Below are 24654 nucleotides of genomic sequence, written 5' to 3' on the forward strand. Positions count from 1 at the left end.
GACAAGGACTCGGAAACGACGGTCCTGCTTCCCCCTGCCGCTCAGGGCCAGGCTCTGAGAGCTGTCCTGTCCACCGGAGGAAGTGGGGTCTCCGGCATCCCGGTCAGAGCCCAGGCACCCCCCCCCTGCCCCGGCCGTCTCCTGGGGCTGTGGAAGTCAAAGGATCTGAGGCCCGGCACGGGGTGGACTGGGGTGAAGCAGCCGTGCCAGGGGCCTGGGGTGGGGTGCTGCCCTTCCCATAACCTCCCGGGAGCGCCGGGAAGCCGCGGGGGAGCTCCAGCCCCCGCCCCGCTCTCCCTTTCCTACAGCCCGCCTGGAGACTCCGCCAGCCCGCGGGAGGGGGCTCCACGCGCACGCGCGGTGCTCTGGGAAGGGCCTGCCTCTCCCGGGCGGGTGCTGCGCACGCGTGTCCCCGCGGGGCTGGCATGCGTGTGTGCACGTGCGCTCCTGTGCACCTGGACCTTTGGTCTCCCAGAGTCCTCAGACCTGGCCCGGCGGGGCACAGGCGGAGTTCCTTGTGCAGGTTGAGGACTTGTGTCCGTCTGTGTGTAGGGGTGCGGGGGGGGGGACCCGGGGCCCCCTGGCTTTCAGCCTGCCTCCGGCCCTTCCTGGCGGAAGTGCTGCCCTCTCAGGGGCACCCCCTGGGTCCCACGGAGCCCCTAGCTGGGCACGGGTGGGGTGGGGGGGACAGTGTTTCTGTGAGAGCATGTGTGTCGGGAACAGTGCTCGGCGGCCGGTGAGCCGCCGGGGGCTGCTCTGTGGCCCGGTGGCCCCTCTGTGGCCGCTCCCCCTCCCTGGGCGCAGCGCCGGCCCCGGTGGCTGTGCACCCTCGCCCTGCCGCCTGTGCCCAGCCCGGGAAGGTGTCACACCTGCGTCTGGATGCGGTTCAGGCCCCGGAACCACAGGATCTGGCCCCGACGCAGCTCCCGCTCGGCGTGGTCGATCTCCTCCACATCCTCGTTGAGCTCCTCCTCGGGGGTCTCCTCCTTCTGCGTGAGCCTGCCCGCCTCCTTCAGGAACGTGAGCCTACTCGTGGGGATGGTGGCGATGACCTGCAAGGGACGCGGCAGCCGGGGTCAGGGCCTCCTCACCTCCTCGCCCACCCTTTGCTCTGGACGCCTAACCCAAGCAGTGCGCTGGGTCCGGAGACTCAGCCGCAAGCTGTCAGAGCAATGAGGTGCATGTGCACGGGTGCAGATGCATACGCACCCGCACACACGCGCGCGTGGATGGTGTATGTGTGCATGAGTGTCTGTGTGGGGGACACATACAGGCCTGAGCAAATGTAGGGAAGGGATTGACTGACTTATCTTTTCTTTTTATTTTTTACAGGGGTAGCTTTTTGAGACAGGGTCTCATTATGTAGCTCAGGCTGGCCTTGAACTCCCAATCCTCCTGCCTCAGCCTCCTGAGTTCTGGGATCACAGGTGTGTGCCCAGATGCCTCACTAAGCCTGTTTTTGCCCATGTTGACATCAGGCCGGAAGCCTTCAGAAACATCACATTTATTACATTACATGTTCGGTTAGTTTCTATTTATGGCCCATGACTTGATTTTCTAGTCACATTAGTCATAGAGCACTCCCTTTTAAACTATTTTTTTGGGGGGTCAGTTGTGGGGCTTGAACTCTGGGCCTGGGCGCTGTCCCTCAGCTCTTGAGCTCAAGGTGAGCGCTCTACCACTTGAACCACAGCGCCACTTCTGGTTTTCTAGTGGTTTATTGGAGATAAGAATCTCACAGAATTTCCTGCCTGGGCTGGCTCTGAACTGTGATCCTCAGATCTCAGCCTCCAGAGTAGCTAGGGTGACAGGCGTGAGCCACTGGCGCCCAGCTCAACTAGATTTAAATTAAACCAAGTATCTCTGATGCAGTTGAAAGAAAACACCAAGCAAACAATCAGAGCCATGAGACCTAGCACGAAGGGGGGCGCCTGGTCCAGCCGGGAGCAGCATGCCATGGCAGAGCCAGGGCCAATCCTGGAGCCGCAGGACTCCTTATCCAGTGCTCTTTCCCTTCTGTGGCCCAGCACACATACCTGGCCCCAGACGAGCTCTCCTAAGCCAATGAAGATGCACCACATCCACTGGTCCAGCTGCAGCGGGGAACAGCTGAACGGCTTCCCTCCAAACTGCACGATCACGATCTGCAGGTCAAAGGGCACAGGAGGCAGAAGAGGAACAGACTGTCAGTGGCTGGTCTGCAGTGTGTGTGTGTGTGGGGGGGGGTCAGTGCCCATGCCCGGTCCCAGTACGGGTGGAGGCCCAGCTACCTGAATGGCAAAGGTGCCCAGCACGATGGTGCAGAAGATGGGGTTCCGGAAGATGCCATCGAAGACATTGCGCTCGCCGTGGATCTTGCGGGCGTTGATCTCGTTGAAGAGCTGCATCATGACGAAGGTGTTGAAGATGATGGTGTAGTGCTCCGAGGGCGGGGAGTGCAGCGGTGCGTTCCGCCCGCTGTCAATCTGGAACATCTTCTCGCCTGTCAATCAAGAGGGTGGGGCGGGGCTGAAGGCGGTGGCCAGGAGACTGATCACCCCCCCACACACACACAGACACTGGGGCTTTTGAGGTGCTGGAGGCCTGTGGATGTTTGGCTGGTGAGCGAGGGCTTGGCTCTCTTCCAGGAAGAAGGCCAGGGGAATGGGGAACTTCTATTTCTGTGTGGAGACCTGAGAAAATCAGGGCACCTGCTACCAAGGTAGCGGGCAACGCTGCATGAAAGGTGACCCTTGCTGCATGGGTGGTGACCTCAGGAGGCTGAGATCTGAGGATGGAGGTTGGAAGCTAGCTCAGGCAAAAAAGGCGGTGAGTCTCCTATCTCCAGGTAACCACCAAAAAGCTAGAAGTAGAGCTGTGGCTCAAGTGATGGAATGCTAGCCTTGAGCACAAAAAGCTCAGGGACAGCGCCCAGGCCCTGAGTTCAAGCTCCAGGACCAGCACACACACACTCACTCCCTAAACTGCCAAATGCATCTGGACCTCATGAAGAGGGATACTAATGAGAGGCCACTGTGGTTTCAAAGTGCCCAGAGGCCCATGTCTGCAGGCTTGGGCCACAGTCCGTCCACCGTCGGGACGTGCGGAAGCCTTTAGAGGCAGGGCTGGGTGGAAATGTCACATTCACTGGGAGCATGTCCTTGAAGGGGATTGTGGGACCCTGGCCCACACCTCTCTCTGCTTCCTGGCTGCGGGTGAGCAGTTTTCCTGCACCACACCCTCCCGTCAGATTGTGCTGTCTCCCCACAGGCCCAAAGGATCATGGACTGGAACCTCCAAACTGACTTCCTCTCCTCAAAAGCTTTTTTACACTTCACGGGGAAAGCTGATGATATTTTCCCCTTACCACACACGAGTTTATTGGGCACTGTCCCTGAGCTCTTTAGCTCAAGGCTAGCACTCTACCACTTTGAGCCACAGCACCATTTTTCTGGTGGTTAACTGGAGTTAAGAGTCTCCCTGATTTCCTGCCTGGGCTGGTTTTGAACTGTGATCCTCAGAACTCAGCCTCCTGAGGAGCTAGGATTTCAGGCGTGAGCCACGGGCACCATGTCCCCAAACTGTTTCTAAGTTCATTATCTCAGGAATTTCAGCACAGAGGTGGAAAGCTGGCCTGAGAGGGGAAGGAGGTGGACTCTGTGGAGGCCCCTGGAGATCTTGGGCTTTTCTCTAAGGGAAGTTCCACGAGGATGCCTTTCCTGGAGTAAGGAGCCTCTGGAGGGGGTCAGAGAAGGAATGGGCTACCTCCCCCTGCCTTGTCTCCCCTAGGCTGATCTGGGGCAGCCACCAGTCCGGGGTGCTGGCTTGCGTGGTGTGTTGTGGCACTGTCATCAGCGCAGGTGCCTGGCTGGGGTCGGGACGGGGCCCAGCTCTGTGCCAGGCTCCCGATGTCACCGCCAGCTCCTATGTTCCCCCGCTCAGCCTCAGTCTCCCCAGGAATGACACAGGGAGATGGATGGGTCCGGGCTGTGGTGTGGCCGGAAGGTGCTGCTGGGCCACCCATGGGAGGTGTGGGCTCACCCACGAAGAGCAGCGTGAAGATGAGGGTGAGCTGGTACACGGCGTGGCCCAGAATGTTCTTCATCATGGTCCGGGAGATGAGCGGCTTGTTGCGCCCGTACGGCTTCCTCAGGAGCAGGGTCTCTGTGGGCGGCTCAGTGGCCAGCGCCAGCGAGGCGAATGTGTCCATGATGAGGTTCACCCAGAGCATCTGCACGGCCTTCAGAGGGGAGTCCTGGGGCGGGGCGGGGAGAGGAAGGTCACAGAGGCGGAGTGGCCACCGCAGGGGTCTCAGCAGGCTCCCGTGGCAGCCAGGGGTGGCCCTGACTTTAGGCTTCTGAGCAGGTGCGTGGCATGTCCTAGAAAACTCTGGAGAAGGTGCAGAACTGCCCCCACTTAGTCCCCCCCACCCCCCCTCCCGCCAGGCATATGGCCCTGTCCTACTGGCCTTCCCACTGGCCGCAGGCCCCTTTTCCTCCTCCTCCGAGTTCCCAAGACCCCGTGACCACTCTGTTCTGTCCACGCCTTGCCACCCTGCCCCTGCACGACCCCCCTCCAGCCCAGACCTCTCCCTGTGGTCCTGTCCGTCTCGGGGGGAGCGGCCCCTCCCGGACGCCCACCCACGCTGTGAGCTGAGCAGCTCCAGCAGGCTGCTTTCCCCTCCCCTGTCCCCTTTCCGCGGGTTCCCCGCTTCCATCAGCCCGCTCCATCCAGCCCACCCGCCCTGGCTCAGCTGCATCCTCAGGCATCTTCAGTGATACACAGCCCACCCATCTGAGGATCCCAAACCTCAGAGTCCCTTTGTCCCTACTGGTACCAGTTGGTCTCCAAGAAGCCCCTCACTGCTGCCATGCAGTAGCTCCAAGACGCCACTAGAGGGAGCACCACACACACAGATCAGTGGAGAGGCCCTGGGAGCAGAAGGGAGAGGCCACACCGCCCCCTGACTAATGCTACCCCTGGGGAAGGGGGGGGACTCTGACCCTTAGAGCTGGGGCAGTGGCCGCTGCCACGGTCATCTCTACAGTGCAAGATAGGGCCGTGTCCCCAGGACCACGTGGACCTTGGGGCTGCAGCTGGGAGGGTCAGGTCTCCCCAGGATCACTGGGTTAAGGGGTGCCCCTCCCCGTGCCCTCCCCAGCCCCAGCTGGAGGGAGGCGTGAGTGGACACAGCCCCAGGAGGCTTCGGGCGGCAGGGCCAGTGCTTGGCTGTTCTAGAGCCAGGTCAAGCTGGAGCAGAACCTTACTCCAGCCCCTAAGGAGGCCAAGATCACAGGTGTGATGTGGATGCAGCCCCGACCTGGCCTTTCCTGACCTCCACTCCTGAGACTGGGGGGACAGGGAGCCCAGGCTCTGCAGCTGGGGCTCGAGGCCCGACGCCCCGACCTCTCGGCCTGCCACCTCCCTCATGACCCCCACTGCAGGAAGCTGGTGGTCGCAGACGCCATCGAACGCCCTGGGGACCCCTGTCACCGCCCCCCCCGCCGCGGGACGCGGGGCCCACCTGTGTGATGCACGCGCCCGTGAAGGCCACGATGACGGCCACCACGTTGACAGTGAGCTGGAACTGCAGGAACTTGGAGATGCTGTCGTAGACGTTCCGTCCCCACATCACCGCCTTCACGATGCTGCTGAAGTTGTCGTCCGTCAGGATGATGTCCGACGCCTCCTTGGCCACGTCCGTGCCCGCGATGCCCTATGGGGGGGGAAGGGGGGACCGGAGCCTGGCGGGGGGCGGCTCTGAGCCGTGTCTGCATCCCCAGCCCTGCCACGGTGGGACCAGCAGAGCCAGACGCCCCCCCCCCCCGGCTCGCTCTGAATCAGGAAGCCCCTGTCAGCACAGATCTATGCAGTCCACGCTTGCCTGTGAGCTCCTGCCCCCCCGCCCCCCGGGCCGCCCCGGGGCCCCCATAAGCCGCTCCTACCATGGCAAAGCCCACGTCGGCCTTCTTGAGTGCGGGCCCGTCGTTGGTCCCGTCCCCCGTCACGGCCACCACCTGCCTCTGCTCCGTGTGCGTGCTGTCGATGATGCCTGCGGAGGGGGAGAGCACGCTCAGCCCCGCCCGGGACCACGCCAGAAGCTGCCCCACCCTAAACCAGGATCCCCTGGTTCCCTGGCCAGCCCGGGCCTCTCTGCCTGCCCAGGGCTCCTCCTGCCCCACCGCCATCTGGTGTCGGGGGGTCCGGTCATCTCCGAGGAGGCTTCGACCTCCCACAGCCTTCCATCCTCAGTCAGACATGCAGCGAGATCGCACGAACCAACGGCCCTGGGCTTGCTGCGGACCAGCCCGAAAGCGTGCGTGAAGTCACCCACGGGGACCGGCAGCTTGTGGGGCTCATGGGTCCTGGGGCTTCCGGCAGAGATGCCCGTGGGTGGGATCCAAATGTGTATCCGCCTCGACGTGGCCTCTCATGTCCCACGGTGAGTGGAGAGTACCGCCAAGGCCTCCATCTCTGCCTCCAACATCCCACCGAAACCCGGGACCCCTTCTTCTCTGTTGCTGCCATCTCATTGCTACCTTGGGGGGCCCTCTCTAGCCTGCCCCTGCCCAGCAGCCACAGGGTCGCCAGAGACCCCCCCCCCAGCCCCTCCTCCCCTCCCCCCCGCCGAGAATCATTCTCTCTCTGCCTGGCGTCTCAGAGCGACGAGCATCGAATCTTCCCAGCCCTGCTTCCAGCTCTGGCCTCGACTGTCCGGCCTCTTCTCTTGTCCTGGGCCTTCCTACCCATGCGCCTGCTCTGCTCACAGCCCTGTCCTTGGTCCCGGTCCCTACGCAGGCTGCCCAGGCCAGACGCACACGGTCATCGGCTGGCAGCCGGGGCCTCCCGTGGGTGTCCCCGGCCCACGCCAGGCAGACGCGTGGAGGACAGGCACGCCGTCTCCTCTAGCCGCCCCGATCAGGCCCCGCGGCTGGGCCTCATGCCCCCAGGAGCCGCCCTGCTACCTCCATCCGAGTCCCGGTGCCCAGACACCCGGGCCCGGGCCTCCTCTGCGCCCCCTGCAGCATCCAGGCACCGGCCCTGCGCCCACTCCCCCTCCTACAAAAGCCCTTTGGGTTGGCGGGCTCCAGCGGGACAGCCGGGGCCTCCCAAGCCGTGGGCTGCCCTCTGGCCTGTCTGCAGGGTCCCAGCCGCCCCCCACCTTTCCCTCTCTCCCTGGGGCTCTGGGCCGGATGCTCAATTTCCCCGTGGGCAGCAGTGTGGCGCATGAGACACCAGCGCTCCACCTCCCGTGGCCCAAACTGAACACTCTGGGCAGGCTGCGAGAGGGCCAGAGGCAGCCCGCCATGCCCTTCTCCGCCTCCCAAGCAGCCTCTGGCTGCTCTGCTGGGTTGGTGAGGGACCCGCAGCAGCTGAGGGGGAGAGGGCCATGGGAGGTGGGGAGTCTGGCCTTGGGCCTCATTGTTTGGAATTCTGCTCCAGGACAGCTCACCTCTTCTGGGCCCCTGGGCCTCAGACACCGGGCTGCCCAAGGCCCCCAAGCTCAGGAGCTCTGGGGCCGGGCGGAAGAGCGCAGGGAGCTGGGCTTGGATGAGGAGGAGCCACGGGGATGCAGACTCCAGAGCGCAAGGCCCAGCCAGGCACTGCTGGCCACACCCTGGTCTGAGGGCCTTGGAGGACCAGATCCGAGGATCGAGGGTTCAAGCCAGCCCAGGCAGGAAAGTCTATGAGAAGCTTATCTCCAATTCAGCAGTGAAAAACTTGGAGTCCAGGTGTGGCTCAAGTGGGAAAGTGCCAGCCTTGCGGGGAAAAGCTCAGGGACAGGGCGCAGGCCCAGAGTTCACCATAGTGCCGGCCCAGGAAGAGATAACAAGAGAGCAAGGTCTGGGCTGGGAAGTGGCTCAGTGGTAGAGTGCTTGCCTTGCATGCATGAGGCCCTGGGTTCGATTCCTCAGCACCATATAAAGAGAAAAAGCCGCAAGTAGCGCTGTGGCTCTAGTGGTAGAGCGCTAGCCTTGAGCTGAAGAGCTGAGGGACAGCGCCCAGGCCCAGAGTTCAGTCCCCATGACCAGCAAAAACAAAAACAAAAAAAGCAATGTCTGTATAAAGTAACTCAGATTCAGCAGAAAAAGGCACCAAATCAGACAAAGAAAACACATGAGGGCTATGTCCAGCCCTTGAGCCATAAATTGGAGACCCTAGACAGGCCTCCTACTGCTTTTTTTAGGGGGGGGGGTCATGGGGCTTGAACCCAGAGCCTGGGCACTGTTGCTGGGCTTTCTTGCTCAAGCCCATTGAGACATGATGCCACTTCTGGTTTTCTGGTGACTAATTGGAGATAAGAGTCTCAGGAACTTCCTTGCCTAGGCTGGCTTTGAACCATGATCCTTAGATCTCAGCCTCCTGAGTAGCTAGGATGACAGGCGTGAGCCACCGGCGCCCGTCCACTCCCACTGCTTCTTAGAAGGCCACAAGAGAGCCGCACAACCCCGTATCTGTTCTTGGCTCTCTGTAGGCAGAGAAAGGAATGGCTCAGAGTGTCCCCGGGATAGAGAATCCCAAGGGAGTCCTGTCCCTCCCTGCAAAGAAGCTGCAAGTCCCAGGACTGGAGGGCCCGGGGGGTTTGGGGGGCAGTGACTGGCCTCTTACCCCTCCCCCATCTTACCTTTGACCAAGGTGTGCTTGTCAGTGGGGGAGGAGCGAGCCAGTACCCTCAGCTTTGGCCAGATCTTGTCGATTCGCTCCTGCTCAACCTGGAGGGGACAGGGGAGGGGACGGGTCAGCGCGGTCAGAAGGGGGACCCGAGGCTCAGGGTGGGGGAGGGGATCCGTGCAGTCACTGGGCGCTTGGAGGCATGCTGACTGGTCTCTGGACCAGGCCCCCGCGCCCGGCGGAGCCCCCACGCCGGCGCGCACGCATGTACGCACCTCCCCCTTCTCGTTCCGGATCCTCCGGTTGAACTCTTTGCCCTCCAGACACAGGAAGTCCTCCCCAGGATGGATGATGCCACACTTGATGGCGATGGCCCGAGCCGTGTTGATATTGTCGCCCGTGACCATGCGGACCGTGATGCCTGCCCTCTGGCACTTGCGGATGGCTTCCGGGACCTGCACAGGAGGGCCGGAGCCATGAGGAGGGCACCCCCTCGGGCAGGCCCTCCCCGCCTTCAGGGATTCCAGAGGGAGCCCTTCTTCCAGGTGGACCCTGGGAAAGGAGGCTGGATAACTAACCCGGGGTCACTGCCTCCATTCCATGCCCATGGCAGGCATTAGCAATCAATCACAGCACCGGATTAAATCTCATGGGTCTCAGAATTAGCAGAGTTGTGGCAGCCAAGGCCCCCTGACCACGATAGTCTATCCTGAAACTCTCAGCTATCTTGACTTGGGCAAAGATTTTGGAAAGACCCCATAAGCACCCTGGTGAACGTGGAGAACACTTAACATGTCCTGGCTTTGTCTACAAACTCCATGATAAATCAGGTTTCTTTATTTGGGGACATTTACAGTGAAGTACATTTTGTTTATAGAATGTAACGTTGGTTAGAAGAAATAAAACAAAGCTGTATGAAAATAGGCCACTGCACTGAGAGTAAAGGTGCCTCTAGCCACCTCTGACTGTAATGACAGACTGGTGTCTAGGCCAATCAGGTCAGATCAGACCCAACCCAGCCAATCCGAAGGTAGCAAGCCCCACCCAGAAATTAAGACGTGGAGACTGGGCCGGAGCGGCCCCAGCCCTTCCTACAGAACACAGACGGAACCGCCGAGTGATTCTGACCCACAGACGCTGACAAACAGAACAGAGACCAAGGCAGAAGTCTGAGTCCCTGCTCATTGAGCTGGCTCCCACACCTGTCCTGCCAAACCACAGCCCTGAGAACCTGGGACTGGTTGGAATGAATGGTACCCTGAGACCTGAGCCCCATTCTGTGAGCGTACCTCATGGGAGAGGAGGATGGCGACGCATGCATGTCTGGTATCATTATGAACAGAGATTTGGGGAAGGAGACACCCCAGGACAATGAAGAGATCAGAGGATGCTCCTATACACCCAGACACCACAGGATGGCCAGCAAGCCCTAAGGGGCCGGGAGGGAGGCCCCGACCCTCTCTCCACCACAGCTTTCTGAGGAACCAGCCCTGAACACAGCTTGATTTCAGAGGAACTTCCGGCCTCCAGGGCCAAGGGACAATTTCTATTGTTTGAGTTGGTTGGGGGTACAGACTCCCCTCCACCCACCAATGAACTGGTTCGTGCAAACACCATCAGCCTTCCCCGTGGGCGGGCGCGATTTCCCCTCAGATCCCGAGGCTGTGGGAGCTGTGGAGGGAGAGCTGGTGCCCAATATTGCTGGCTGGGAAGAGATCCAGGTGGGAAATGGGAGGACGGTTTCCATGGATGGGTATTGTTTTTGTGTCCTTGTGATGTGGAAAAATCCTAAATCAAATCATCCTGGATTGGGGAGTCACAGCGGTCCTGTCGGAACAGCGGTGGACCTCTACCGTTCATCGGCCCCCCAGCGGCCTCCTCCAGCAGGGTCCCCACCCAGCCTCTCTCCCGTTCTTCCCCTACCCTGGCCTCCAGCCGCCTGAGGCTTCCAAGAGGGGACCCGGACCCCTGAGCCCAGCCACCCTTGACGGGCAAAGGTCTGAGCCACATATGCTAGTGTATGCCTGTAACCCCAGCATTCAGCACGGGGCATTGCGAGTTCAAGGCCAGACTGAGCTACATAGTGAGACCCTGTCTCGAAGAAAAAAAAGGCACAGCTATGATACGGGTTCTGGTGGCTCACGCCTGTCATCCTAGCCACGCAGGAGGCTGAGATCTGAGGATTGAGGCTCAAAGTCAGTCCAGGCAGGAAAGTCCAGGAGACGCTTACCTCCAATAAACCAGCAAAAAACCCCCTGCAGCTGGAGGCATGGCTCCGGCCCTGAGTGAAAAAGCTAAGCAAGTGAGGTACTGAGTTCAAGCCCCAGTACTGACACACAAAATTAAAAAGAAAAAAGATGACAGGCTACCTAAAAGAATACATGAGGCTTCCTCCACAGACCGTGGAGGGAGGGAGCAGGCCGGCCCGAGGTGTGCAAGGAGAGGTGGCGTCTGCCTCGGAGGACGCGTGCCCAGGGCCTGAGTCTCATGGAGTAAAGTTCCTTCTACGTCCAAGACCCCAAGCACCTTGGGGACAAAGGGACCCCCAGGGAACGTGTGCCCATTTTCAGAGGACTGTCAGCGCTGCCCTGTCCTTCAGCAGGGCTGGGCCCAGCTCACAGACGCGGAGTAGCGGGCATGAAGTAGGTGAACGGGCTTCTCCACACTTCAAGTCCCTGCTCCCTCCACCTGTCTGCTTCTGTGAGCCTCGTGGCGCACCGGCAGAGGTGGCCCGTGTCTTGTGGACCTGAGCTGAAGTGCAGGAAGGCTCTTTCCAGACCCCAGCAATAGGTCCAAGGAGGCTGTGGCCTCCTGGCCCTGCCATTCACTTCCTAGCCATGACCTGAGTCTCAGCTCTGCTCCCTACCGTGGTGCGTCTCCCCGGGACAGGCCCAAGAGTAATGGGACCGACTGACCATGCGCGGGAACCTCTGACACTGCCAGTCGAAGCGGCCCTCCTTCTTCATGAGTGGATGCCTCAGGCGTTTTGTTACAGTACCGGGACGCTGACAAACACGCATCCTTACCTAGTTCCCCTCCTTGGCCCATTCTGATCCTTCTGGAATGCCCTCCCTCCCTCAGTCGCTCCATGTGTCTGAGCGTCGTACTCAGCTTCTACGTGTCTGTCAGGACTTTCCCCGCTCCCTCATTCACGCATTCAACCAAGAAGCCACGGGGCATTTGCCTGCTCTGGGCCCTGGGAACCCCAGAAGACTCAAACCTTGGGTATCAGTCTGGTTGAAGCATACTCCCCATGACGAATAAAATCATCATTAAGGTTGTTTTTTTTCAAGTAGCTTCTTTTGCTAAAATTATCCTAAATATTTCTCACTGAAGGAAAAACATCCAAGGAAATGGGCACTTCCTATTTTCATGAAATAAAGGCTTCGAAACATCTGTTGTTTTGGGTGACAGCCGTTGTCTGTGACTCCCAGGGCTCGAAACACCCCCGGCCAACCCAGCGAGTCCCAGACCGCTGCTCTCCTGACGCTTTCATCCACGCCAGCGTCCACTGGCTTCTAGGAAGTCTTGGGGGGTGGGGTGGGGGTGCAGCGGGGGCTGGTGAGTGTTTACTGTGTCCTGGCATCAGATGATGCATGTGGTAGACTCGAGGGAAGAAAGCAATGGAGTGATTCACCCTTGGCAGATGGGGAAACTGAGGCCACCCATGAGGAAGGGGCAGCAGGGGCTGCATGAGGGTACAGGGTCCCCTGTCTCTGCCTTCACTCCGGTAAGTCACTGCTCTCAAACACAGTTGACAGCCTCTAAGTGCGCATCTGAACCCGGGCGCCGGTGGGTGGCTCATGCCCGTCATTCTAGTCAATCGGGAGGAGGGGAGCTGAGGATCGCAGTGCAAAACCAGCCCAGGCAGGAAAGTCCGAGAGACTCTTACCAACTAACCATTAAAAGCTGAAGTAACTGTGGCTCAAATGGTAGAGCACCAGCGGAAAAAAAGTCTAAGGGACAGTGCCTGAGTTCAAGCCTCGGTACTAGGGTACACATGCATGCACGCACACACACACACACACACACACACACACACACACACACACACACACACACACAGAGCATGGGACTTGTCCTAGGAGCTCCAAGGTCCTGTGGCAGGGCTTCTAAGGCAGGTGCCCCCTATGCCTGTCTCCAGCCTCAGGTGACCAGGGGACAGCTCACAGAGGCCACCACCCAAGGGCAATAAGTACCCGGGGGTTATGGGGTCCGTCCTGTCCTTCTGAGTGGACGCATGTCAAGCGGGCCCCACGCTGGTCTTCATCGTGTGTGGGAGAAGTGTTCCCTGGGGGCCTTGCAGGGGGACCTGAGGCTCAGAGAGGGCAGGTGACTTGGCCCAGTCACTCAGCTGGCTGTGGGCGCCCGGCCCCGTGGCCGCCGCCTACCTCGGGCCGCACGGGGTCCTCGATGCCCACCACGCAGATGCAGGTGAGTTCGCTCAGGATGTCGCTCTCATTGTCCCAGTCGGGCTCCGGGCTGCTGGGGAAGTCGCGGTAGGCCACGCAGATCGTACGGAGCCCGTCGCAGGCCATGGGCTCGATCACCTTCTTCACCATCTCGTCCCGGTCTCGTGGCCGGAAGACGCGGGGCTCGCCCGCCCCACTGAGGATTTTGCAGCACCTGGGGAGGAGGGTGGAGAGGAAGAAGGTCTGGTCCAGGGCCCCACCTCCAGCGGGTCACGGGTCCCACAATGCCTGGAGCCCCAGCCTGGGGTGGAAGCAGGTGGCCTCCCTTTGCTCTCTGCCTAGGCTACGGAGTGAGAGCGCCCCCCTGTGGAAGGTGACCTGTACTACTCTTCTAGAAAAGTGGCCCCAACCTGGAGAGCCCTAAAGGGGGCTCGGTGGTGGGGGCTCTACCTGCCTGCACATGGGGGCCACTTAAACACCAGGCGTGAGCCTCGTCCTCATCCAGGGCCCCAACCTGGCTGGGCTAAGCCCGGGACTCGGGGGATTGTTAAAGGAGCTCCGGAGGGTGATTCCAAGACACAGCCAGGGTCGAGAACCCCTGCCCTCCACCAGCCCCTCCAATACACAAGTGGGGAAACCGAGGCCCAGCGAGGGGCAGTGACCCGCGCAGCTCTCCAGGCTTATTTCCAGGACCACAGTTGTCTCCCGAGGAGCTAGCGTGCCGGGCACGAGCCTCGGGCGCCGGCCGGGCCACTCACTTTTTGAGCACAATCTCGGAAGCGCCCTTGCTGTACATGCGGAAGCTGTCGTCCGGCATCTTGACGATGGTGCTCATGGACTTGCGCACGGAGTTGAAGGTGTACACCTTGTACAGCTTCTCCTCCGGCATCTGGTTGCGCACCGGCTCGTAGTCCTGCTTCAGGTCCAGCACGAAGCCCAGCAGGCCGCACTCTGTCTTGTTGCCCACCTGCCGGGGTAGGGCACCCTCCTTCTCCGGCGGCTGTGGAGAGATGCAGGGGTGTGGTTCGCGGGGGCAGGACCTCAGTGGAATTCCTGTCCCCAGGGCCTCCCCTGTGCCTGGCCTTGGATGCAAATCACTATGCAAGACCAGCTTTGCAAGAAGGATGACGTTTCCAACCAGAAGGCTTAGCGATACAGGGGCATAGCTGGATGCTGCTGTGCAGAATCTTTTTACTGTGGCAACGCTGGGGTTTGGCCTAGTGAGTGCTCTACCACCACAGCCTCACTTCCAGCGCTTTTTTTTTTTTTTTTTTTGGTCAGTCATAGGGCTTGAACTCTGGGCTTGGGCGCTGTCCCTGTGCTCTTCAGCTCAAGTCTAGCGCTGTACTGCTTGAGCCACAGCTCCACTTTAGGTTTTTGAGTGGTTTATTGGAGATAAGAGTCTCACTGGGAAGGGGGGGGGCTGGGAAGGTGGCTCAGTGGTAGAGTGCTTGCCTTGCATGCATGAAGCCCTGGGTTCGATTCCTCAGCACCACATAAGCAAAAAGAAAAAAGCCGGAAGTGGCGCTGTGGCTCAAGTGGTAGAGCTCTAGCCTTGAGCACAAGAGCTGAGGGGCAGCGCCCAGGCCCAGCGTTCAGGCCCACGACCAGACCTCCCCCCCCCAAAAAAAAAAGAGTCTTACAGACTTTCCTGCCCAGGCTGGCTTTGAACCATGATCCTCAGATCTCAGCCTACTGAGTAGCTAGGATTACAGGCGTGAGCCAACAGCACCTGGCACTTCCAGCCCTTTTTGGACCTTGATCCCTACCTCTGCCTTCTGAGAAGCTGGGACTACAGTCATGCACCACGATGCCTAGCTCTACTTTGCACAACCTTGACATCGTATCATATCTGTTCCACATTTTTCTTTTCTTTTGGGGGTTCTGGGGTTTGAACTCAGGGCCTTGTACTTGTTAGACCGGCACTCCTACCATTTGAGCCATAGCCCCAAGCCTTTCTGCCTCAGCTATTTTTTGAATGCCCCTATTGTTTATCATTCACGCAGGCCCGGACCACTGTCCTCCGATTAGCGCTTCCTGTGTAGTCGGATGGCGGCCTGCACCACAATGCCCAGGCTTTATTGGTGGAGATGTCTTGTGAACTTTTTTTCTTCTGGCCTGGGCTGCCCTGAAACCCCAATTCTCCCAATCTAAGTCTTCCAAGTAGCTAGGATTACAGGCGTGAGCCACTGCACCCATTTTTAGTTCTTTCGAATGGCACCAGGCTCAGATTCCTAGACTTCTGCCAAGGTGGAGAAAGAGGACGGCTTGCCACCAGGGCCCCCGGGCTGCTCTTCACACCACGGTTACCTCCCTTGCTGGCTCTGGCGGCCACTCATGGGTTCTCTGTCTCTGTCTTGTTTTCTTGTAGGAAATCAAACCCAGGTCCTTGGCACCGAGGCAAGCGCTGTGCCGCTGGGCTCCAGCCCAGTCCGCGGTGTCATCTCCAGCGCGCGCTGTGTGTGGAACCACACAGTGTGGCACTGTGGGAAGCTGGCTTTTGCACTCAGCAAGCCCACCCACGCGTACACTTAATTTGCAGCCAGCGGGCGTGGGTGGCGTGGGGGTGGAAATTGCTGCCAGAGTTAACCCCGAGCCTGGAGAGACGTTGATGAGGCAGAAATAGCAATAAGCAGGCCCGTGTCCTCGCTACCCTACACGCAGCATGGGTCTCAGATCAGACTCCTACTCCCCGGGCCGCCCACACACAGGTCGACAGGGAGCCGGGCAGGGAGGAGGAGGGCAGGTTAGAGGTCAGCTCTCCCAGTCACGTTGACGGGGGTCTCAGCACCCAGTGGCTCGGCTGGCTCCCGACTTCTAGGGTTTTTTTCCTTGTGCGGGTCCTGGGGCTTGACCCCAGGGACCGTGCCCTGGCCCTGAGCTTCTGTGCTCAAGGCAAGCGCTCTACCTCTTGAGCCGCAGCTCCATTTCTCTTTTTTTGTGGTGATTAATTGGAGATGAGAGTCTCACGGACTTTCTGGCCCGGGCTGGCTTTGAACCGAGATCCTCAGGTGTGAGCCACCAGCGCCGGCTCCAGCTCCAAGTGCTCTGACCATTGCGGCGGGAGCTTTGTTGCCACAGCTTTGTTTTCTGTCGTTGGGGGTGGGGTGGGGGCCGAATGTCAAGAGCCTCCTCTGTTATAGGCCGTGTGCTGTACTTAAACACAAATACACATGCTCAATTTAATAATTAACTTTCTAGTGCTTTCCGGAGTTTTATGCCTTTTCTACAATAGCTTCCCCCACCCCAAAGAAAATGACAACACAGGAGGACTTAACTCAAAATGCCTAATTACTTCTTTGCCCAAGAGAGCTGCGCAGTCAGGCCTGCAGAACACCCGGCATTTTATTACCCTCCGTGAATTATTTTAATTTTCCTCTAAAAGGATTTCGAACAATTCATAGTGGCAAATGGCAGAGCTGTCTCTCCGTCATTCAATTTGTCTCCGTGAGCCTGAGCTCTGAGCTCGCGTTACTAAGCAGGCCGCTCCCGCCCGGCCCACACCCGCTTTTCTCTCTTGGCTTTTTTATCACGACAGACTCAGAGGTTGGTGCTGTGGTTGTGCAATTCCTCGGAGCCCTTCATCCCGGCTCCCACGCTGTGAAGCATTGAGGTGCTGCTATTGTGCTGGGCTGTGGGGAGGGAGGGGATGGGGCCCTGGGCGGGCAGGGCCGGACCTGCGGCTGCCCCAAGCACCCCGTCCACCTCAGAGCTGTAGCCAGTACAGTTCCAGGCCCAAGAGCTCAGCCCTTCGCCAGTGTCTGGTGTAGCCACAGGCCACGTATTGAAAATGAGATCCGTGAGTGACAGCTAAGATCAAAGGATGATGGGCTGAAGAACGCCAGACCGGAATCCACAATACATACCAGATAGCTTCTCCTCACACTACAGGAAAGGTTGCTATGAAGCAGCGGTGGCTCACGCCTGCACCCCTAGCTCATCCAGAGGGCTGAGAGCTGACCATCCCTGGGGGATAGGAATCTGCCAGATCCGTCTGTCCGGCTGGCTTTGATGCTTGATCCTTAGATTTAGCCTCTGTTTTTTTTTTGTTGTTGTTGTTTGTTTTTTGGTCCATCATAGGGCTTGAATGCTGGGCCTGGGCGCTGTCCCTCAGCTCTTCAGCTCAAGGCGAGCGCTCTACCGTTAGAGCCACAGCACCACTTCCAGTTTTTGGTTGTTCATTGGAGATAAGAGTCTCACGGACTTTCCTGCCCAGGTTGGCTTTGAACCATGATACTCAGATCCCAGTCTCCTGAGTAGCTAGGATGACAGGCGTGAGCCACCGGTTTTTCTGAATACTTCTGACCCGTGGTTGGTTGACTCAGTGGACTGGGAACCCCAGGCTGTGTAAGACCATCTGCACGTAGTTGTTTTGAGACACCAAGTTTGGAATGGTTTGAGATGTAGCAAAAGCAATCAGCAAAAAGGTGTTTTTTGGGGGGCTCAATGGTAGGATTTAAAGATAATATTCAGTGGCTTGGTAATCTCAGCTACTTGGGAGGTGGAGATAGGCCAGCCTTCGGAAAATGTTGGTGAGATTGGATCTCAGCAGAAAAAGCTAGGTGGTGATGCGGTGCTGTCACTCCAGCCCCGGCAGAGAGCACAAACGGAATTACAGTCCAGGGCAGCAGCATAGAACAGCAGGACCCTGTCCCAAAGACCAAGCAGGGTGTGATGGCACATGCCTAAGATCCCAGCTACACAGAAAGCAGAAATAGGAGGGCAAAAGCAAGACCCTACTCAGGGAATGGTTCAAGTGGTCGAGCCTCTACCTAGCAAGGTCATGAGTTCAAATCCCCAAACTGCCAGACACCACTCTAGTCACAGCAATCCATAGTAATAATGATCAATAACCTTTTCTATTTGGTCACACAACCATTATAACCACATTAATAGTAAATCAAAGAGAAATGGGTTGCTTATTAGGTGACGAGCTCGGACTCTAGTTGAAGGTGCCAGTCACATGACTCAGCCTGTGGACTCCCGTGTCCCACCCCTGTGGGCGGCCGTGACCCCCGGCAGAGGTCGTGGATGGGCACCACTTACCAAGATCTTGGTGGTGTAGGCGCTGTTGATGGCGATGGCGTTGACCAGCAGCTCCAGGGTCTTGGCATTGATGGAGCTGGGCTCTGGGATCTCTTTGTAGTGGACATCGCCCACGTAGGCCTGCACCACCGTCATGCGGTTGGTGGTGAGCGTGCCTGTCTTGTCCGAGCAGATGGCGGTGGCGTTGCCCATGGTCTCGCAGGCGTCCAAGTGTCGCACCAGGTTGTTGTCCTTCATCATTTTCTGGGGGGAGGGGAGGGGAGAGGATGATGGAGGAGCAGCCGCTAGCACCTGGGCTTGGGGAGCAGGGGGTTCAGGCGTGCACCCTTCCGTTCTGCTTTATCATTCGGAACGGACTGATTCGTGCTGCAGAGGTAATCTATATTCTTTATGGAGAAAAGAGTGGGAAAGGTAAAAATCAAGGTTGGAAGCCGGGCACGTGCTGGTGACTCACGCCTGTAATCCTGGCTACCTGGGAGGCTGAGATCTGAGGATCATGGTTTGAGGCCAACTCTGCCAGACTGTTACCTCTAAGTAATCAGCAGAAAGCCAGAAGTGGAGCCATGGCTCAAGTGTAAGAGTGCCAGTCGTGAGCAAGAAAGCCGACAAAAGCTCAGGGTGCTGAGTTTAAGCCCTGGTACTGATGTATGTACATGCATGCATGTGTTCACACGCACGTGTGCGTGCGCACACACACAGATATACACACCGACACACAAAGGCTGAGTGTTCCCTGATCACTTCAAATACCTTGTTTTTCACTCAACACAACTCTTTCACATTTGGCTATGGGTTTTTCTCAAATGAGACAATTTTTTGCTGGGCTATATACATGTTTATAGATACAGGAAAATAACTGGAAAGATATCAAATCCGTGTTATTATCTCTTGAGGGATGGAACTTCAGACTTTTATTGACTTCTTTTGGTCAGTTGTGGGGCTTGAACACAGGGTGCTTGCTGTCCCTGAGCTCTTCAGCTCAAGGCCAGCCCTCTACCATTTGAGCCACAGTTCCACTTCTGGTTTTCTGGTGGTTCATTTGAGATAAGAGTCCCACAGACTTTCCTGCCCAGGCTGGCTTTGAACTGGGATCCTCAGATCTCAGCCTCCTGAGTAGCTAGGATGACAGACATGAGCTACTGGTGCCTGGCTATTTATTTATGGCTCTTTTTCGCCTTGGCCCTGCTTCCCATTCCTAACTGCTTCTAGGTTCTCAAACAAGGAATGCAAATCGAGCAATTCTCAGGCAGGTTCCTGACAACGCTGGCCCCACCTGACCAGGCAGACATGAAAGCTGCTACACGCGGAATCAGATGGACTCCTAGTGTGTGAATAGGGATTTGATTTCCTGTGTCCTTGTTCCTCATGATGACTCTCTGTAACTAGGAGACAAGAGGAGTACAAAGCCGGTGTTGTGGCTCACTCCTGAAATCCTAGCTAACTTGGGAGACAGAGATCAGTCGACTGTCGTTTCAAGGCCAGGTATAAAAGTGTGTGGGACTCCATTTCAACCGATGACTGGGTGTGGTGGCGTCTGTCTGTCATCCCCTGGGACCCAGGAAGCACAGGTGAGAGGCTGGCAGCCTAGGCCGCTCTGTGCATAAACATCCTGAAAATAACCAAAGGAAAATGGGGCTGGAAGTGTGGCTCACGCGGTGGCGCGGCTGCTGAGAAGCGCAAGGCCCTGAGTTCAAACCCCAGTGCTGCCAAAGGGGAAAAAAATCTCTATTATGTTTATATTGATTATATGTTGAACTGGTTAAGTAAATGGTGTTATTAAAGTTAATATCTCCTGTTCCTTCTTTCTTTATTTTTTTGTTGGTTGTGGGGCTTGAACTCTGGGCCTGGGCGCTGTCCCTCAGCTCTTCAGCTCAAGGCTAGCGCTCTACCATCTAAGCCACAGCGCCACTTCTGGTTTTCTGGTGGTTTACTGGAGATCAGAGTCTCACGGTCTTTCCTGCCCAGGCTGGCTTTGAACAGTGATCCTCAGATCTCAGCCTCCTGAGTAGCTAGGATGACAGGCGTGAGCCACCGTTGCCCGGCTCCTGTTCCTTCTTACTTGTTGAAGAAGGTGGTTCTGGGGGATTGAAGGCAACACTTGGGGCTCGCATTTTGCCTCTGCTGGGCAGCGTGACCCAACTGCTCACAGCTGTATCCTCCGAGGCGGCTCCAGGGCCAGGCTCGGGGGGAAGAGCAGCCTCCTTCGCCCTGGCACTACAAATTGATCAGGTGGCCACACCAGTAACGTGAGCTGTGACAAACAAAGGTGGCAGATGCCAGAGACACAATGTGCAGAGGGCAGAGGCTCACGGCGTCCGCCCCTTCCCCCTCCCAGCTCCAGGAGAACCCTGGGCGGGCGCCTCTCACCCCCCCCAGGGTGCCCCCGCTGGGCCCCGGTGCCAGGGAGCTTTGCGCCGTGAGCTCCTTGGGCTTGGCGCTGGGAGATGGAGTTTATTCGAGAATCCTAAAACAGGGTGGCGACGAGTGGGTATCTCTTACGCTGAGCTGCCGCTCGCTGGCAGCCGCCGGGAGATCTCTCTGTATGAAATTACACCAGAGGACACAGTCCAAATTCCAGTGTGCAAACTGATGCTTGCTGTGCCTGGGCGGCCCTGCCAGCTCCTCAGAACACACACGCGTGCACACACACACACACACACACACACACACACACACACACCACGCCTGTACCTCACCCTGTAGGGACCACCTGGCATTGAACCCTGGGAAAGGGGAGCTCTCAAGCCTCTGCCCTCGAAGGTGGGGGAACCCCAGAGCAAAGGGAGCAGACGAGTGGGGTGGGAGGGCCTGGGGTGACCACGAGGGCGCAGTGGAGGAGCACCGACCGCCTCGGCAGGAGGAGGTGGGCTGTGCCCACGGGTCAGCCTTCAGGAGAGGCCCAGCCCGACCTTCCCCAGCGCTCCGGTGACCTGCAGGTAAAACCCCTTCATTTTTCAGCCTGTATCGGCGGGAAGGGGTTCCCCTAAAACCAGACTCTAAGCCAGGCGCCGGTGGCTCACACCTGTCATCCTAGCTACTCAGGAGGCTGAGATCTGAGGATCATAGTTCAAAGCCAGCCTGAGCAGGAAAGTCCATGAGACTCTTATCTCCAATGAAGCACCAGAAAAGCTGGAAGGCTCCTTCCTGGCCCCCCCCCCCACTTTACCTCCTTGGCCAGAAGCATTACCCAGCACCCTCTGCGTCCCTGGCTCCCCCCCCCCCCCCCCGCTTTACCTCCTTGGCCAGAAGCATTACCCAGCACCCCCTGCATCCCGCCCCCCCCCCCCCCCCCCCGCTTTACCTCCTTGGCCAGAAGCTTACCCAGCACCCTCTGCGTCCCTGGCTCCCCCCCACCTCCTTGGCCAGAAGCATTACCCAGCACCCCCTGCGTCTCTGCCCCTGGCTGCGTCCTGCACTCCACCCTCTCACCTTCACCGAGTAGGCCAGCGAGATGGTGACGGCCAGCGGGAGGCCCTCGGGCACGGCCACCACCAGCACCGTCACGCCGATGATGAAGAACTTGACGAAGTACTGCACGTACACCGGCGTGCACTCCGCCAGCCACGGCTTCTTGTTGACCACAAAGGTGTCCACGGTGAAGTACAGAACCAGGATGATGACGGTGATGGCCGACATCACCAGACCTACAACACAGGGACAGCCGCTCAGGGGGCTCCAGCGGAGGGGCGGGGCAGGTGCCGGCTTGACCCCAGCTCCCCTCATAGCCCTGCTGATTCCTTGCGCTGTACCCGGAGCAAGCCCTTGGTCCTCAGGGAGCCTCAGCCTCCTTTTCTGAGCAATGGGCACACGGGTTCCTTCATGCGGCTTTGCCAACCTCACCATGTGGAAATGCGTGCCAAGTGCCTAGGGCAGTGCAGGCCATCCTGAAAAAGGAGCTGAAGAGCTGCACAGGGCATGAGGACCCTGTGAGATGGCCGGGTGCCCGTGGCTCACGCCTGTGATTCTAGCAACTCAGGAGGCTGAGATCTGAGGATCGCGGTTCAAAGCCAGCCTGGGCAGGAAAGTCCGTGAGACTCTTATCTCCAATTAACCACCAGAAAACCAGAAGTGGTGCTGTGGCTTAGAGAGATAGAGTGCTATCTTTGAGAGAAAAAGCTCAGGGACAGCACCTAGGCCCTGACCTCAAGTCCAGGACTAACACTGGAGCACACCTGTGTGCACACACACACACACACACACACACAAACACACATACACACACAGAGAAAAAAACCAATTGTGCAAGCCAGACACTGGTGGCTCATGCCTGCAATCCTCAGGAAGTTGAGATCTGATTCTAGTCTGAAGTCAGCCTTGGTAAGACTCATCTACAATTAACCAGCAAAAAGCTGGAAGTAGAGGTATGGCTCAAGTGGTGGAGTACCAGAGGATGATCTCAGGGATAGCTCTCAGGCCCTGAGTTCAAGCCCCAGCACACACACACACACACACACACACACACACACACACACACACACACACACGTGCGTACACACGTGTGTGGTTGTGGGTGCAGAGCTGTGTGCAGTGAGGTGAAGCACCCATCACTTTATTCATTCACATCACAAACAGTCTCAGGGCCCCCGTGACAGGTCCTGGGCAGGAAGGCTTTGGGGAGGAGGTGCTAGTGGGGGAGACCTGGGGGTCCTGGACTTTCGGATGAGGAAATGGAGGCTTGGGCAGGGAGGGCCACCGGCCAGGGAGACACCGTGGCTGGGCCACCGTTGGTGACCCGCCCGGGCTCCCTTGGGTCCCTCACTTGGGCAGGTGTCTGTATCCCCAAACACTGGCTAGTGCCTGTGTTCAGGGCGCGGTGCAGGCCGCAGCCCCGCCAAGCAGGCCCAGAGGTCTCGAGGGATGGAGGAGTGACCAAGGAGTGTCTGGAACTCTGAGGGTCTTGTGGCTGCTCTGTCCCTGAGTGGCAGCCCGCACCCCGGGGCCGCCCCTGTCCCCACCCCAGCTCTGCCTTCGGGAATTCAGCCAAAGGGGGGGGCAGGAAGGGAGCCACGAACCCCGTTCTGGGTGGGGTGAGCTGGGGAGGGGGTTGTGAGGACTGTGAAGGTCACAGAGGGGTTGGCACCTCTTCTCTCCGGCGAGGGGGGCGCTGCCGGGGCGGGATGGAGGAATTCCCCGGCCTGTCGCCCCCACCCCACCTCCAGCTGTGGAGCCTCAGCCCCGGCTTCTCTCCCTGTCTGACGGTGGCAGGGGCAGGAAGCCAAGCGCCCAGCAGCCAGGCGCTGTCACCAGCCCCCCAAGTTTAAATATAGACAACCAGGCCTATAATTTGCTTCCTTTCCCCGTGCCGCGGTGTCTATAATTAGAGCTGGGAGACAGCCATGGAGGGGTGAGCGGCCAGCTGGGGAGGCCTGGAGGGTGCCATCTCCTCAGCCGGGAGGGGAGGCCGGGGCTGGTGCCCGGGCGGCCGGGGTACACCCTGCAGCTGGGCTCAGCTCCGCGGCTGGGGCTGTCACGGCCCGTCCCCAGCCGTCACCTGCAGCTGCCACCTCTGTTGGGAAGCTTGGATTGTGTCTCTGGGACCCAGGTAAGACTTTCTCCACGGGCTCCTGGCGCTGCCTTCCACCTCCCGTCCAGACTAGATGGTCATTATAAAGCACACATCCGCCCCTGCTCTTCCCTTCTCTCCCTCGAATCCCAATGCCCTCAGAATGAAGTCCAGGCCTGCCTAGAACTCCAGGCCTTCAGCACCTGCCCCTCCGCAACCCTGCAGGGGCCAAGTAAACACGTGCCCGGTGTGCCCAGAGCCCTGCCGGTGGGGACCACACATCCCGAGACCCACGGGGAGGAGACGGAGGCCCGGAGCCGGCCAAGTCTCCAGCGTCCTTGTAGCCGTAGCCGGAACTCAGCACCTGCTGCCTGCCATCAGTCCCAGCGTTTCGCTGAGCTGAGCGCTGAGTGCCCGCAGTATACAGGACCCGACTGGCTCCTGTGCGCAAGGCGCAGCCTCTCCGCCCGTGGCCCACTCACCCGCCTTGCCGATCTGCACAGCCAGCTTGGTGAGCTTGCCCTGCAGCACCGATTTCTCCTTCTTGTGCATATTGGCCTTCTTCTTGTCATCGGCGTCGCCGCCCTCCGCGCTTTTCAGGGGCTGCATCTCCATGGCGGCCGCCCCGTCCTGTTGCTTGGCTGCAGGGGAGAGGGGAGAGCACACATGTGTGCATACAGACACAGACACGCACACAGGTCAGCCCGCAGGTGGGGGACGCTGGGGCCACGCTGCCTGCCCGGTGGGGGAGGGGAGGAGGGTCCCACTTCCCCCTGTGAGCCCCGCATGGCCGGCACAGAAGCTGGGATGGGATGTGTCCCATTCAGCGGGATCTGGCTTCCAGAGGCGTCCATCGCCTGGCACCGGGAATCGGGGACACAGCCTGGACTCATGGGGCCTCACCCTGATTCCTAGAAGAAGCTGGGTCCTCTTGGGGTCTGCGTAGGCCCACAGATCCAACCCCAAAGGGCCCCTCAGCCTTTCCACGCTCAGACAAGACAGAGGGTGTGGCTTCCCATTGTGCCCCAGGAGCCTGGTGGTTGGGATGACGGAAGGGACAAAGTTTAAGAGGAAAAAGCGGGTGTCTGCGGGCATGGCTGT

The 24654-nt window shown here is 58.9% G+C and overlaps 1 protein-coding gene across 11 annotated transcripts in view; it reads right to left on the reverse strand.

Moving 5' to 3' along the window:
- The window catches only part of LOC138822702 (plasma membrane calcium-transporting ATPase 2), a 182431-nt gene that overhangs the window by 10667 nt on the left and 147110 nt on the right, over positions 1-24654 (reverse strand). For all 11 annotated transcript variants that reach the window (XM_070015556.1, XM_070015553.1, XM_070015557.1 and 8 more), the window contains 13 exons: positions 24036-24194; positions 21480-21694; positions 18051-18293; positions 13763-14004; positions 12984-13218; positions 8868-9047; positions 8606-8693; positions 5925-6031; positions 5504-5695; positions 4021-4234; positions 2271-2482; positions 2037-2144; positions 870-1052 (listed from right to left, as the gene is read on the reverse strand). In XM_070015556.1, the coding sequence (XP_069871657.1) occupies positions 870-1052; positions 2037-2144; positions 2271-2482; positions 4021-4234; positions 5504-5695; positions 5925-6031; positions 8606-8693; positions 8868-9047; positions 12984-13218; positions 13763-14004; positions 18051-18293; positions 21480-21694; positions 24036-24194 (2378 nt within the window). The remainder of the gene's footprint in view (positions 1-869; positions 1053-2036; positions 2145-2270; positions 2483-4020; positions 4235-5503; positions 5696-5924; positions 6032-8605; positions 8694-8867; positions 9048-12983; positions 13219-13762; positions 14005-18050; positions 18294-21479; positions 21695-24035; positions 24195-24654) is intronic.

The sequence above is a fragment of the Dipodomys merriami genome, unplaced genomic scaffold (assembly GCF_024711535.1).
Source record: "Dipodomys merriami isolate MVZ:Mamm:240054 unplaced genomic scaffold, mDipMer1.0.p SCAF_114, whole genome shotgun sequence".
Classification (NCBI taxonomy): domain Eukaryota; kingdom Metazoa; phylum Chordata; class Mammalia; order Rodentia; family Heteromyidae; genus Dipodomys; species Dipodomys merriami.